The sequence below is a fragment of the Colossoma macropomum genome, unplaced genomic scaffold (genome assembly GCF_904425465.1).
Source record: "Colossoma macropomum unplaced genomic scaffold, Colossoma_macropomum, whole genome shotgun sequence".
Classification (NCBI taxonomy): Eukaryota; Metazoa; Chordata; class Actinopteri; order Characiformes; family Serrasalmidae; genus Colossoma; species Colossoma macropomum.
Window position 1 is genome coordinate 8,448,478 of NW_023494795.1, and position 16,795 is coordinate 8,465,272.

Below are 16,795 nucleotides of genomic sequence, written 5' to 3' on the forward strand. Positions count from 1 at the left end.
GGTTAAAAGAGTGTCCTGAATGGCTTAACCGTGCTGACCCTACTGGAAAATGCAAGTTCAATCCCTAAAAACATGATTATAACTCCCAAATTGCTGAGCAAATAACCCAGAAATAACCCAGTCCTTGGTCATATTTCAGACAGAGTTCTGCATGCTCAGTAAGTAAAGAGTGATGCCACAGCCATCCGTAGTCTGTCCTGAAGCTTGTGCTAGCCTTCAGCCTCCCAACTTGGAAGTATTGTATGACGGGAGAGACCTAGTTAGCACGTGGAATTGGCCATGACTACAATTAAAGATAAAAATAAGAAACTAAGTAAACAAATAAACACAGAGCGCTTCCTGGTGCTTTTGTAGATGTAGATGTAAATGTAAGTGGAGCACCCCTTAGAGAGGAATTAAACCGATTAAGGCCACATGTATCCGGATATTTTTGAAAAAGGACTTTTTTCTGCATTTTGGCCTCCCATACACACAAAAACGGTGCTCCTTCACTATAAACAGAAGTGTTAAAAAGCTCTCCAGGGTGGAAATTTCTGAAAAAAATGAGCAAACTGTTCCTTTTTGAAAATGCTGACATTAACTTGTGTTCACTTGTCTGCAGCTGTTTTCATTTACTGTTTACACAGAACTCTGTCTGAAATATGACTGATGACTGGGGTGTTTCTGTGTGCTCAGCATTTTGGGAGTTATAATCATGTTTCTGATTGAATTTGGCTTTAGTTTTCACTAAACTGTAGTGCACAGGCATCAAAATGTACCACACTCAGTTCTTGTAAATGCGGAGTCACCTCGACTGCAAATATTAAAACTACCTCAATGATTCTAAAGAAATGTGACTTGATGATCATTAACCAAAGTCAGATTCAAAATAAATCCCAACTCTACTTACATGGATGGTGAAAACAGAGGGACAAAACTACATCTTTCAGAATATCCTGATACAATACCTGAGGAAGACAGGCTGTCTGTCTTTAGCTTTCCTGTCCAACTGCAGAAATGTCCAATAAAACAGTTTTGTTTTCTATCTTTCTGCTTTTATTCACAAATTTTGACCCATTTCATCTTTTTTTTATGGTTTACTTATGCTTTGGCGGTGAACCAAAGGAAGGCCCGATGTCTGTAAAATCTGAAGAAGATTGGCGTAGAAAGCTGTGACGATGAGAACAGTGTAGAAATGACAATGAAAGAGTTTTGTTCTCACCTTTTCTCTGGAGATGTTGAGTTTGCTGCCAATGATCTCAGCCAACTTTATTCTGCTCTCAGCTTTAGACAGCATGGCAGTGAAACAGTCCAGAGCCTGAAGGACACATCATTATCACCATCATCATCATCATGATCATCATCATCATCATCATTAGAGGTGAGGTGGGCAATATGCCGACATGTCATCACTATTGTGATAAATTACTGTATAAATTACTATAAATACTAAACAAAATTCAACTGCATTCTAAAAAATATACCAACAGCATAAACCACATCGCAACAGGCAGCTTGTCTGGATGTCCGCCTGGTTATGCAATTATCTTATTCTACTATTTTTAATAGTTTCTCCTCTCTAAAAGTTATTTTTACCTTATTAAATGCTAAATTAAAAACCATAGTTTTTATAGCCTTTTTTTAGAAGTAGTACTTAATTTTTATTTGTCTGTTTAATCCATTTAAATTGATCTGTATAAATCAGAAGAACTAAACAGTACTGTGATGTCATACAATCACATTCAAAAGTTTTGGCACCCCTTCAAATTACATGTTCAGTTTATTTTCTGTGTGAAACGCACATTTTAATACACAATATTGTTGATTTGCTGAATATAAAATGTGGCATGTGCTAAAGGTATGGCACTTTTTATAGTGCGTATTTTATTTTTTCCAGTATCCAATATCTTAAACTTAACCCAGGAATAGAAACCGTGCACTAAAATGTGCAGCGAAATACCGTACTGAAGTTTGTACACTGTAGAGGATGACCTGTTTAAACGTTTGTGACTGAATTCTCAATATCACCCACTCTTAATCATCTTTAGTGAAAACATTATAACCCAAAACACTAGTCTTCTCAATGTAGGCTCCAGTGAAGAGGGTACAGTAACAGTTTTTCATTAATAAGTATTCTTTCTGTAAGGCGTACTAATGACTACACTGCACATTTCTAGGTTCGTGTTCCACAAAATGAACTGCCAGCTGTTCTACACAATATACTAAAACACTTTTATCCACACCACACATCCTCAGTCTCTGCAGATCCCAGAGAACAGTCGAGATAATTCAGTGTCAGGCCTGTACAGAAGTCATGTGACTGTCTCACCATGGCAACAGCAAGTCACTCACCTCTAGGAAGACGTTCTGGGCTGTGGCGGAGCAGGAGTTGTCAAAGTTCATACATATTCTCTCGCACCACTTCAGCAAGTCCCTGCGAAAACACACACAACACATAACACATGGTTAATGCACTGTAACCACTGCTGTAGCATGTTGTTTGTTAATGCTGCGCTTGCTTTTAATGCAATGTATCATTTCAGTGATTCATTAGAATGAGTGTGGAGAAGGGGGCGTGGCCGAGCGTCAAATGCAGGACGGAGAAGCCAGTCGGGCTGAACGGGCTAAGTAGCTGATGATGTTCACCTGTGCCTTGTTTCTGCCAGCCTACTTATAGTCATCTCTTCCCGCAGTAGGTGGCAGAGGCCAGAGGGAGAAGGAGACCTGTGAAGTTGTGAGAGCTGAGCTGAGCTGAGCTGAGCTGAGCTGAGCTGAGCTGAGCTAGAAAGAAAGAAAAGAAACGAAACGAAAGGACTGAAAAGTCCCAGCGAGCGTCTTGTCTTACTTTGTGACCTGAAAAGCTGAGTGTTTTTGCGTTGTGTATAAATAATAATAAAAGAAAGCTCTCCGTCTTCACACCTCCCCCCGGCGTCTTTCCTCCACCCATCATTAAAGTTGTTACAATGAGCTACTCTTAAATTCATGTCCAGCCACTTAAAGGACTATTACTTTACTGCTAGTAGTAGTCATATGATTAGAATGGTGTATTGTTACAATAACTCCACCAATTGGATCTTTTTGATTAGTTGATAACATCAGTCAAAAAACTGCCTGTCAGAATTGAAGTACTGCATTGATTTCCTTGGTCACAGAACGGCTACAACCGAAACATCACACCACCACAAAGCTGGCGTACGCAGATTGATTTCTCTTTTGTGGGATAACCTCTTTACCCAGAAACGCTGTGTGTTGGAGCTTAGGGCAGAAAAAAAAAAATCCTATCTTATCATAGTAAAATGCAAGTGTTCAAGGAAAAATTAGCAAAATGAACACATAAAACAAAAGACCTGCAAGCTTTTTTCCAACATTTAATCAATGATATTTCAATCTTGTTATGTAATCCACAGATTTCATCCACCTTATCAGCTTGGTTGCTGATTAAATCATAATGGAAACACCAAAACATGGAACTGTGTTTTTGACTGTTCAGGAAATTCCACTTGTAACATATTTATTATTTTCTACAATACTGCATTTCTACTTGAAGGTTATTATATTACTACTGCACTACTTGGTGCATGATTATTATCATATAACTGCTCATAGAACCGCTTTAGATTATTAGATTATTAGAACAATAGAATTTAAATCAATTTATTTGGGCAGTAACCACTTAGTTGTTAGGAAAATAACATTGGAAATAAATACAATACAAAATAAACAAACATAATAAGTAGCAATTTTACAAATCATGTGGCTAATCAGTATTTTATGATGTTAAATTAAGCATGCTGGTGATGGAATTTCAAAAATCAATGCAATGGCTGGGGGCCTCGAGAAAAAATCTGGAACCGAATTTCATTTTTGAAATCAGCTCACAAGATCACATAGTTTTTAAAAACTAAGAACTTCTTATTTTACTTTTTTTCACTATATTTATGTTTATTTGCATTTATTCCATATTCCGATATATGGCAGTTTTGCAAGCAAAATCACACTTATTGCCAAGATCAATGGCTTCAAACAATGAGCTCAGGTGCATAAGACCTTTGCATAATACTACATGCTACAATTAATAACCACTTATTAACAACTTCTACTGATTAACTATTAACTACTACTTATCACCATAAAATTAATAATATCTACTTAACATAATCTAGTATTTTGAACAAGTACACATAGTGTCATTAATATGAAGCACCACTTTTACGAAGCACTAAAAGCCAATGCAGATGGAGAGAATCTTCAGCCTATTAAATATGCATGTGGAAGTCAGATCCACAAGGTGCTTCACATCTAAAAGCAAAAACACCAAGAACATTTTGTTCTGTCATTCGCTGGTGGGTATCAAGGCCTAGAGCTTCAGGCGTGTGCGATGCTCCACATTATCTGAGCTGATTATCTAATAGTGCCGCCCTGGCCTGACGGTGACTCTGTCTGCTGCTGCTGGGACTCTCCTGTGGGGATGGAGGGGGTCGATGGCCCATCGACTGGAGTCAGAGACAGTGGAAAGCTAATAGAAGCCCCTGGGGGGCTGGCTGCCCAGTGGACGGGTACCAAACTTTCACAGATCTTCAGCAAAGCAGACAGATGTTCTGTTCAGTGTGGTGATAAGCAAAGGTTTGGGAACACCTAACTTTTCTAAATGCAAAACTAAATTTGTTTTCTTTGCCTGTTTGCAATAGCAAGATAAAGGGATAGTATATTAAAGGGTCTTTATCACGGAAAACCAAATTTTCCTCGATTGAAGTTTCTAAACGTATCGTTCACTCCACAGTCCATAGAGTCCATGTACGGAATTAAGCTGCAAAAACACTGTTCTGAACTCACTGTTCTTGTGATGTTAAGAAAATATATCTGCCTATTTGGCCTATATGAGTTTAGCCCTCCACTGAACTACTGTATTATGACAGTGGCATCAGTTCTAAGCAGCGCCATGAACCTATTGGCCCGTATGTACTGATGAACCCACTGTGCCCTTTTCACTACAGAGCACTGCGTCTGCATTTCCATGGAATACAGAGCAAAGCAAGGTTTAGAGCAGGGCTGAACGATTATGGGGAATATATCTAATTGTGTTTTTTCTGACGAATATTGTAATTGTTATTTAAGTGTAATCATTTTCTATAAACATTTCAGCCCTAGTGATTTGAAAATTGCACACTTTCAAATTTACTAATCTTAATCTTAATAATCTTAATAAATAACTAATACTTTGGACAAACAGCCTAATAATCAAAACTCTGGCCCAGCAGAGTATTCACCCCCTACTGTTCCCCACATATCTGAGCTGACTGTGGCGCAATCAATTCCAGTCCTCCATGATATAACTCACCCAACCGTTTAACATGAACATGTAATGATCTAACGCTTCCTTTAAAGCCTGAATTAATCAGCAAAGCCTATATAAAATCTTAGAAGCCTAAAGTCCTTTACATTGTTTGATGACACTTTATTTCGAGTGGTCCTTTTAGATGAAACACTCAATGGACTCTCAGTAACACGTCAAAAACATATGAGGGTTACGGTTAGGGTTTGGGTTGAGGTTAAGGTTAGGATTAGGATTAGGGCCAGAGTGAGGGTTAGGTTTTGGGTCAGGTTGGTAAGGTTAGGTTTCGCATAATGGAAGTAACATAACAACACATCTACTTAACGTAAGTAATATATCAACAGAACATCTACAAGATTCAGTGTATTCAGATGCTTCACTACTGTTACTTTACTGATATGTTGTTGATGTGTTACTGATAATCTGTTAAGAGTTTATTAATCATCTACAAAAGGACCACACCAAGTGTTACGAATTGTTTTACACAGATAACATCACACTTATAACTTTATGAATAATTACACTGGCATTTAATGTAAGATTTCCTTTGACAGAAATACATAAAGGATGGTTTTCCTTTTTTAATAACAATAATAAAGTTATGCAACAATAATAAAGTTATCAAATTCACACTGCAGTAAAATAGCTCTTCTATTTACAAGCACCTTTAACATAAAGAAAAAAGAAAACCTGCTTGTTTCTATGAGCGATGAAAAAGGAGTGATAGACTGTTTGCACACTTTTGTGTTCGACACAGTGGACGTCGTCAAAGCAGGTCAGTTGTGGCGATCACATTGACTCTGTATGTTTTGACGCTTTCCACAGTAAATGTTAGGAGTAGCACAAGGCTGACGTGGCTTCCTATTCCCCAGCTTCTTTTTCACATTTTCCATTCCACCTTAAGCCATGTAGCAGTTACATTATGATGCCATCAAATTTCTGTTCCACTGTGCAGCTGTGCCACATTTTGACGCCAGAAAGTAACTCCTGCACCGTTTCAAATAAGACTTCAGCCTCATAACGTTAGCTGTATTACTGCTCAAACACTAAAGTAATTAAACAGTGTCATGTTGGTTAGCTTACACAGGAACCGTAATCTGGACATTTACAACACTGGACGCTACGCAGAACAACTGTTTTCGCTTTTTCACGTTACCTCAGAGAGAGTCCTCGGCCCTCCAGCAGTGAGGACTTCTCCTCGCCTGGGGTCTGCAGGTTGGAAAGGACTGGGACATGGTGTCTATCTCCGGTCAGCTGGCAGTAAATGTCCAGCAGGCGGTCCACCACTGCCGCCAGATTTGGGTACTGGTTCAACAGGACCTGAAAGAAACCAGGCAGGAAAAAAATAAGTCACTGGGCGAAAGAAGAAAAAAAAAACTGAACCAACAGAGGTCACATTAACCAGAGGCATCTGCTTCTGAGCTTTATGTATTTCTACTGTGATTAATTTTTTACCCACAAACAATGCAACTGTGCCTTTCAGGGGGGTTGTATGTTCTGGGGTTTTCAGTTTTTACACTTAAAGATGTGCTATTCAGGCCAAACCAATTTCAGGCCACAACTCATTCCAAAAATTGACCCTGACCTCAATATTTCACTGCAAACCAATTTTATTGATACGTATAAACTGAGTGGCGCTCTTCGTCTCTGGTTAGCTACATGCATTTCTGCATGCTCATCACTTTGTTCTTCATTCTTGTTAAAGATATGCCACAAATTAAATACAAACCATTCAAAAGTGTGGAATCACTTCAATATATATGTTAATAATATTAATAATTGTGTTATTTTATACACAGTAAGAAAAAAGGAAACTCAGCTGAGCATAAAAAATTATAATGTAACTGACTTGAGATCACAGAGTTCAAATTCAAAATGTAATTCAAACTTCTTAGTTTAGTCAAAAGTTCTCCTAGCTCTCATTTTGAGCTCTTGGTCAAGTAAACAAAGTGGAACTTGTTTTTTTTTTTACTCAGTTTCCCCCTCTAGCTGGGACTCTTTCAATCACACAATCCCACCAGGCTTTTTCTTCTCTGGGGCTTCTAGATGTGGACATCTGTGGCTTTGCTGGGGTTCAAACTTACAACCTCCTGATGTTGGGGTGAATTCTCAGACCACTGCACCACGTGTTCCCATATTACATTTTAAACTTAAAGCAACACATTTTTACAGTGTCTTAAACATTTATGGACACAGAAACCTGAGTAACTTTAGGAGCTAAGCACCCCCCCCCCGCCCCACCAAGTGGTTGTGCATTTAAACCCCAGTGTTGCTATAGACATCCGTAACTGGGAGGAGAAAATGCCAGATAGAAAGAGCCTCAGGAGAACTGAGTAAAATCAAATCAAAAGCAAATCAACTTCCTTATGATTTTTTAAGTTGAGCTCACTTTCATTTTTACAGTGCATACAACAATATTTTTAATAATTTTAATAATATAAACTAGACCAGAAGGTATTCTTAAATATTGTATTTAATATTTAGGCAATTTTGAAATCAACAAGGATTGACTGAATGATAAGTCATATACTGTTTACAGTACGTTTTTGTGAGGTTTTCTGCTTTGAGATTTGACAAAAACATAACTTCATATGTGTTGTTTTAGAGCATTGAGGTGAGTGATGTGGAAAAAAATAATTTTTTAAAGATACTTTCACAATATATGATACATCATGATATTTACTGTCATCTAATAATTTGGAACAGACAAAAAGAGCCAGTAGTGCCACATTTGAAAAAAAAAAATACTATCAAAAACATCAAGTACAAATTATTTTTAATCACAAACTGCACTGCATGCTGTGACATACTGTGATAATGACAAATTGCCCAGCCCTACTGAGTAGTTCCAGAAACATCTACAGCTCTGCTCACCATTCTGGATACAGCTTTATGTCTTCCAACCAATTGTTTGAAAGCTCTGAAACTGCACACTTTTTTCTGCAACGCAGGTAGGTTCCCTTTATTTTAACTGATTCTGAACTTTTGAACAGTTCAAACTTTGGTCGTGCAGCTTAAATTAATATTTTGGTGAAAAATTGAATTTGGACATTTCTCCACCTCAAATGAAGCCAGTCAGCCAAGACATGTCTGGTGTCAGAAGCTTGATTCTTTTGTTTTGCACTGAAGCTATGAAGCTAATGTAGTCAACAAGTAATGGAAACCTATACACCACCAATTAGCACTGGAGAACACGTGCTTTATCACATTTTCTTCAAGTGCATTCCGACGTTAAACAAGTCTTGGCTAATAAGCTATGTTTGCGGGAAAACTGAGTAACTGTTACCAAATAATTCCTTTAAAGAAAACCAGAAAGGGTGGAAAAACATCTACTTGCCTGTCTGAGTTCATCTCTGGTCATATTGCAGATCTGTAGCTTGCTCCAGTATTTGTCCAGTAGAGTAGCATGGGTGCTCTGGGGCCGGTGCCATGCTCCACCACTGTAGAACATCCTAAATAATAAACGGAAGTTTTACTGTAAAGATCTACAAATTGAACACGTCAAACAAAAGTAGCACATTCAGTGGGTATTTGAGAGGGCAATTCTCAACTGACCTCAAATGTGGTTATGAGAGGAAATCATGAAAGACAGTGTTAAGAGGCCAAAAGCACAGAGCATATACATTCCACACATGATGGACACAAGACAAAACGTCCAGACCTTGTAGGTCCCTAACAGACAAGTTAAATGGGTTCAAGTGGTGAGATCAAAAGTGCAAACAGATTGAAATGAAAGGTCTCACCTTCTTGTAGCGAAAAACTGGAAGCCAGGGGCCACCTGGATACAGTCTTCCCGTCCAGGAATGGTCAGTTTCTTGTTCTCCATTAGAGGCAGCAGCACTGATATCTGGACAGAGCACATAGTGACACAAGCCACTCTATAAACCCCTGCAGCTCCCATCATAAAAAAAACCAACACACAATAAAACAGAATCTCTGAGTTCAGGCTGGACATAAACCAAACACCACACCGTGACTATACTGCTAGAAACTGTGACTGATATATTCCTTATGTTATACCAAAATAATACTGATGAGCACTTGATGTTAGGTGGTTGTGGCATTAATTTTAACCAAGAATTATTTACACTGAAACAACGTTGCTTTAACAAAAAGTGTTGTTTTTCCTATTAAAAAAATTAATGAATATAAAAATCAAATCTTAACATTCAACTTTTATTTGTAGGAATTATATTTTAGCATGTCAGATTAAATTTCTTATTGGTAAGAATTCAAGCTTTTTTCCAAATCATTATAAATGCAGTAACATTTTTTTTACTAACATGAGTTAAAATTTAACATTTGTTATGAATTTAGTTAAAAATGAAATTATGTTTGTATTTTGTATTTAGTGAATGGTTCTGATGGCACGCTGCTCGTGGCAAGTGTCAAAAAACAGACTCAAAAACTTGAAAACTGGATAAATTTACATTTTAATATCTATTTCAAGCCTTCATGAGACTTTTTAAGGATCTGTGGGAAACCTGTGTGATAACAATAAGTAAACAATTCACTCAACAGCCCCACTTAAAGTAGAAAAGGAGTCAAAACTAGGTGGATCTGATGAAATGGAAAGTAGCATGAGTTTTAATATGGTGGGACTTTTACCACATCCAGAGGAGCGTGATCAATGTCCTCCAAAAGAATCCAGTGGCCCTTGGACACCGCCTGAGTGAGGGACCCTGGCTGCCATACGAACTTCCCAGGAATATCTGTGCACCGGTACATCCCCAGCAACATCTGCACACACAAGGAGAGAAGTGAAGCTCAATGGAAATACTTTAGCCAGCGTAGTCGATGAAATGAAATCGTGATTCTGTGATTTTTAGCCAAAGCCTCTAAGCACTCCCAGTATGCCTAGAACAGGGCAGAGACTCATAAGCTTACCTTGCTGTCTGTCTGATCCCCCAGCTGAACCTTGAGGATGTCAGGGGCTTTGACATGGCCAGTGACAGCTGCTAGGTATTCGACCAGGGCAGTTTTGCCACAGCCGATGGGACCTTCCAGAAGAACGGGCTTCTGGGACGCTACAGCCATGGCAAGCCGTCTGAGATTTCGACACGTGGAGTCCACCAGCACCAGGTTTTGCAAGCATTTCTACAAAAAAAGGAACAAATTTGTACAAACAACATCCAACCTGACAGACGGAATGCCAGCTGTAGGATCTGGAAGCATTTGGAATATTCTCAGCACAGCTACACTATCAATATTAAACTATGAATATTAAAATCAACACGATATTAACACTCATCTTTTCTGTTATATTCCTGGTCATGTTCAGCACAACTCATCATATCATATAAAAAGACAACATTTCTGTTTTTCCATCTTCCATCAAAATGTAACAACTTTAATCATAACTTTGAACATAATTTAATCATAGCGATGTAAACAAAGTGAGTCAGGTCAGTGTGATGCGAAAAGGCGCACTGTAGAGAAACTTGCTACCCAAGACATTTTTATAAAGGTGGTGATTGAAACAAGGGGTCACAATATCTACAAAGCAAATATAACCAATTTATTTACCACCCAAAATGATACCTACCCTGAGTTTTTATATGTAATGCTGATGATGGTAAAATAATGGTTAATCTGAAAAAATAACAACACCTTACATGTACTTCTCTGCCACGAATATTTTTTATAAATACATTTAAGGCCAAACTTTCTCTAAAAAATGCAGCATATTTGTGATTTGTCATTTGATAACTTAATAACTTCATATGATCTTTAACTCTTCAGACAACTGGTTTCTATTTCCACTACTGTGAACAATTCTGACTTGATAAGTTTTTTTCTAGAATGGAGCATTTCACATCAAACCACTCGGAATTTGCTTATGGCTTAATGATTTAATTATGCAGAAAATTAGAGAAATATTGGTTCATATTATTTTTCCTCAAACCTGTTCCTCTTGTCGAGGGGTCAGCCTTGGCAAGATCACTCCGCACACAGCGGTAACGTTCTGGGAGAGGTCCTCCGACACCACCTGCCCCTTGGTATACTTATTTCCTCTTTCCAGACGCCACATCACTGAGCCCTGGTTGGCCAACACCAGAGCTCGCTCTACTTCAAGCTGCTGGGCCTCTTCCAGTGATCTAGCAAGATGAGAACAGCAGCATTATGGTCAGAAAAAAAAACAAAAAAAACAATGACTTTAACACTTCATACACTAGGCTTACCATTCTGTTTATTAAAGGGTTATTACACAGTAGCTACTGTGAACATAGATTAAAAAGAGGACTATTTTTAATAGGAATGCAAACAGAGCCAATGCAACCAGGTCCAGTGAATAACACTCAGGCTATACATAACAAGGTATAAACATAGCTTACTGTTACATTTCTTTATGAAATCTATGTGAAGTCTATGCATCTTTTAAAAACTCTTTGCTTTTTTATTTTTGTGGCCTTGCAGCTTACTTCATTTTCAGATGCAGAATCTCCTCAGTGGACAGAACCTTCCTCAGGAAGATCGTCTTCTGGTTATCAGTCATGTGGGACACCAAAGCAAGGCACTGCACAGTGTAACTTCATAAAAATAATAAAAAAAACCATTAATAAAGAAAATCAAATGAAAACTGGACAAAAAAGTAAAAAACTAACAAAACTTTCTTTTCTCTCAAAGTCACTTGACAGAATTTCTAATCCATAAATATACACATTTTGGGCGTTTGCCAAACTATCAACATTGCTAGAGTCCATTTGTGTGCAGCTGGTTAAGAGTTGGGCGATATGGCAAAAATACAATATCACAATACTTAAGGGTACATTTGTGATACCAATATGTAACACGATGCTCAGTTTTTCTAAGAAGTGGGAACAGACAGAATGACCCAGCAGTGCCACATTTTAAAAATACTATTAAAACCTTTCAGTTGCACGTGGTCAGAATTCTTTAAGTACTGACGATATCCATGATATGCTCAGAAAAGCATATTGCGACGACATTTATCCAGACACGATAAAAATATCGTCAAATTGCCCACTCCTACAGCAGGTCTACATTTAACTCAAGCAGCCGTACCCTCGGACCATGACGTCGCTCGTGAGCAGCTGCGAGACGCAGGCGCTCCAGTCCCACAGCACTCGGAACTTCTCGCAGTCGCTCTGGAGGAAGCGGAGAGTGGCCCCCATCAGGTCCCGCAGCTTCATGCGTCTGGGGCCGTACTGTATGGAGGCGGACTCTTCGCTGGTGAAGAAGAGTCTCTGAAAGACGGGCGGGGCACTGGTGAAGTACCTCGATGCAAACCTAAGAGGCAGCAGAACAGAGATGAAGTGAATCATTTGCTTTGACAGAAGGACAACAAGGGCTGAAAGTTTTAGTCAGCAAAGTCAATTAGTCATCGATACATAACCAAATAGATCAGTGTCCAAAAAATATATGTATTTCCATTTTTGGCAATTTTTATTTTTCTACATCTTTTGAAAACAGCAGCTGTCCTTTACATTGGGTCAAAATTTCACGATAAATGGATCAAGAGAAATGCTCCAGAATCACTTATAATAAAACCTATTTACATTACCTTACAGGAAAAGTTATGTACGTTTTTGCCCTCTACTGTAAAGGTACTATTGTGAAGATGCATGTTGGACAGCTACAATATGTAATTTAAAAGCTGCAAATTATCCAGGATTAAATGAGGCTCTGAGTCCATTCCAATAGGTGTATAATTGCAGTAACAGTTGGCATTTTGTTTATATTTAATACTCTTCTGAAATATTTGTCATTTTAAACATGTCATGTGACTGATAAAAGTTGGGTAATCAAATAAAAATTGATCATTAATCTATGCCAGAAACTGTGAGTCAGAGCCCTGATGACAACTTTGATTTCCAAACAGAAAACCACTGCAACAGCAGGATACCAAAACCTATGACACATCAAACTCAAAACCTGGAGAATGACAGCACTGTATTTATGAAGGTGACGCTACAAAAGTTAGTAAACAAAGTCCATTAATCTGTCTGTGCTCTACAATATTTACATGGAACAGCGAATGCATTTACATGCACACCAATAACATGATCATTATTGTTTATCGGTTAATTGATTATTCAAGCAGTTGTGTAAACAGCATACTTCAATTCCTTCGATTGGATTAAGGTCAATTTAATCAAGAAATCAGATAAAGAGAGCTGGATTTTAGCCCAGTAATCATTTTTTTTTTTTTAGTATACCCTTACTCTGATTTCTTTCGTTTTTCCTAGTCTGCACATGTGAGCAAAGAGAAGGTAGAGCAGTCCCAGGAACAGCACACAGCATTTAACACAGCACCCGCAAAATAGCAACAAAACACTTTTGGAGTTTAACTGAAACCAACTACATGCTTGACAGAATAAAGAAATAAAAGCTAAAGTGACTCCAAAAAGCTGCAACATGAAGTTTGAATTTTGTGTCACATTTATCTTCTTCTGTGAGTTACAAACAAGTAATATGAATTATTCCCTGACTCATGTAGACCTGGAGTTTTCCCATTATCTGTTTGCCAAGTGCATGTAAAAAAAAACTGCAGTCATCAGATTATTTAGTGCATGTGAACGCATTCAGGATCATTCTATCTTGCAACAGACTACATTACTTTTACTGCATTATAAATTAAGAAGTTGATTGTTGCACAGACTAAACTTTAAAAGAAATCAGCTGTTGAGATGGGGACAAAAAAAAGGAAACGGCAGAAGGAAAAATAACTCACACCAATAAACTCAAACAGGAGTCTATTGCACAGTCTATTACATACTTATAAGTTGCAGCTCTTTAACACACATTCCACCTCATGACAAGGTTTCTAGTTATAAGCTAACTAACAAAAACACTCACATTTGCAGTGCTGTGGATTTTGGTACTCCATGTGTAACATACCATGAAAAATGAGCCAGTTTTCCAGATGCAGATTAAGCCTAGCACTAGATTATATGGGAAATGCAACGGCAACATGTGTCTCTTTTACTGCCCTTTTGCGGCTCCACAGCAGAATCAGATAAAGCTCTGCTGATCGTTCTAACACAGTTTTAACAACAAATGGTCTTAAAAGCTGGAGCTAATGTATAACTGCTAATTCACCCTTTAAGCCTAAAGATTACCACGCAGACTGCTGGTCACCATAGCAATGACAACAATCTGGACTAGCTAGTAGCTAACGAAAAGGCAAAGAGAAAGATTTCAGACGAACATCGATAATTTGGAGATGAATGGACTTTGCATTTATAATCGCTCCAGCTGGTTTCCTGATACATTTAATCTGCAGTGAGAAACTGTCAAACACTAAAAAGCCCAGTAGCTAAAATCAGCTTCTCGTTTGTATTTTTCTGTTCCACCTTAAACGGTGCAGCACCAACACGTCCCAGGCATCATTTAAGGTGGAACGGAAAAAACTGAACAAGAAGCTTGCGAATGAGGAGCGTCGTAGCCTTATAAAAGATGAACTTTGAGAGACATTTTACAAGAAACTGTTCTACTTTTGAGGAAAAGTTTCCTGCTGGAGATGCGAGACAAGGGGCTATAGCTGAGCTAAAGCTTAAAGCAGAGCAAAGTAAGTCTGCGTTTTTTGTTTAAATTATATTTTTCATCCTTTACTAGCGCATCAGCACATAATAAGACACACTTATAGCCAAGAGGGTAAAATGGACATAAAATGTTGTGGTTCCCAAGGTGGTTTGATTTTTATTGACAGGACAAAATGGCTCTTCTCAACATTTGGGTTGCGACCCCTGCCCTACCCTAAACAGGATTTTTAACACCTTTGGCTTTGCAAAGACTAAACTTAATCCACGTCCACGAAACCAGTGCAATAACTTACAGCACTACTCTTTGCGTAGCAGTAACTCTGTTTTGGCTAACTGGTCCTGATTAGTCCTCAAAGACCAAAGCTTAACAAGCAGCTGTAGAGTGGAAAAGTGGTAAAGTGTACAATAAAAAAGGTTCCCACTCACGTCTGAGCGTCCGGGCTGATGCTGAGGAGCTTGCTGACGGCCACGCACAACCGTTCATGGAGGTCGTGATTGAGCCTGACGTCCGTCTTGATCCTCTCGGCGTTCCTCTCCAGCAGGTCCAAGATCAACGGCCGCAGATGCCGGGCAATGAGGAGGGTGTAATCCTTCTCCAGCAGGAGCTGGGCTAAACAACCCAGGATGCACTGCCTGTCCTGCTGGTTCCATACCTTCAGCATTAATAAAAGAACAGCGCTCAACATCCTCAGCATCTCCTCGGCCCATATCCAGCAGATTAAGCTCAAAAGGACACTACATGTCCAAAAGTATACAGACACCCCTAAAGACACTACATATCCAAAAGTATCCAGACAACTCTTCTAATTAGTTAGACGTAGCTCTAATTAGCTACTGAAGTGCTCTCATTCAATTTCAAGCACACAGCTGGTATATCCATATAAAAGGCCAGAGCAGGGTCACCATGCCAAGCACCAAGTGTCAGAAGACCCCCAGCACTGGGCTGTGGGGCAGTGGAACAGCGTTCTCTAGAGTGTTGAAGCTCCATCCAACACATACGATGAGATGAAGTGATCCAGAACTGACCATCCAACATGACCTCACCAATGTTCTTGTGGCTGAATGCAATAAATCTTTATAGCAATGTTCCAGCATCTAGTATAAGACTGTTATTGCAGCAAACTCCATATTAATACCCTTGATTTCAGAAGAAACGTTGGTGTCTACAAACTTTTGGACATGTTGTGCACCCTGAGCATGTTACTTCTTGGCTCCTAACAGCAGCAGCTTAGCAACACAACCCAAACTACTGCAATGCTAACTAGCCTTAGCCATTTTCGAAAACACACGTGGAGGAGTGGAGGGACGCTAACCGCCACCTGGAACACCGTCAAGACATGTTTATGAAATTTGAGACGCTTTATCGAGCATAAATGAACAAAACACTACAGTGTCGTGAATTCTGACCGTCTGCTGCTTCGTTTCCAAGCAGTTTTCAGAACCTAAAGCAGCCGAGATGTACGAGGCTCAAGTTGGCTCACTATTCGCCAGCTTCTTGTTCGAATTTTCCCGTTCCACCTTAAATGGTGCAGCTGTTACATTCTGGCGACTCAGGAGCGACTCAGGAGCCAGAATGTAACAGCTGCACCATTTAAGGTGGAACGGGAAAATTCGAACAAGAAGCTGGCGAATAAGGAGCTTCAGCTCCGTCCAAGATGTAAACAGAAGTGAAGGACTGATGCTAATGCCTGACCCTCACACAAGAAACGCCACTAAAAACCTCCCTACAGAGCCTCTGTACCCGCCGACGAGCCCCAGTCTTACCTGCTTGCTCAAATACTTGCTCAGCTCGTTGTGACTTTTGTCGACATGCCTGGAAATCGCAGCCAGTGATGTGAGGCTGAGCTCCAGCTTTTCCATGCTGCGCTCCGCACAGCAGCGCTCAGAGGAGCAGTGGAGACGGCGCGGTCCGCTGCTCTACGGGCCGGGAACGGGGAGGCTCATCACTCCTGGAGCGTGTATGTGTGTGTAAATGTGT

The 16,795-nt window shown here is 39.2% G+C and overlaps 1 protein-coding gene across 1 annotated transcript in view; it reads right to left on the reverse strand.

Annotated features, from left to right (window-relative positions):
• The window catches only part of mdn1 (midasin AAA ATPase 1), a 92,581-nt gene extending 75,904 nt beyond the window's left edge, over positions 1 to 16,677 (reverse strand). Inside the window, 12 exon segments of the mRNA XM_036581362.1 lie at positions 1,202 to 1,297; positions 2,332 to 2,413; positions 6,468 to 6,631; positions 8,649 to 8,763; positions 9,055 to 9,158; positions 9,920 to 10,051; positions 10,199 to 10,408; positions 11,217 to 11,409; positions 11,734 to 11,841; positions 12,338 to 12,562; positions 15,244 to 15,470; positions 16,582 to 16,677. Of these exon segments, the coding sequence (XP_036437255.1) occupies positions 1,202 to 1,297; positions 2,332 to 2,413; positions 6,468 to 6,631; positions 8,649 to 8,763; positions 9,055 to 9,158; positions 9,920 to 10,051; positions 10,199 to 10,408; positions 11,217 to 11,409; positions 11,734 to 11,841; positions 12,338 to 12,562; positions 15,244 to 15,470; positions 16,582 to 16,677 (1,752 nt within the window).
• Positions 16,678 to 16,795: the final 118 nt, after the last annotated feature.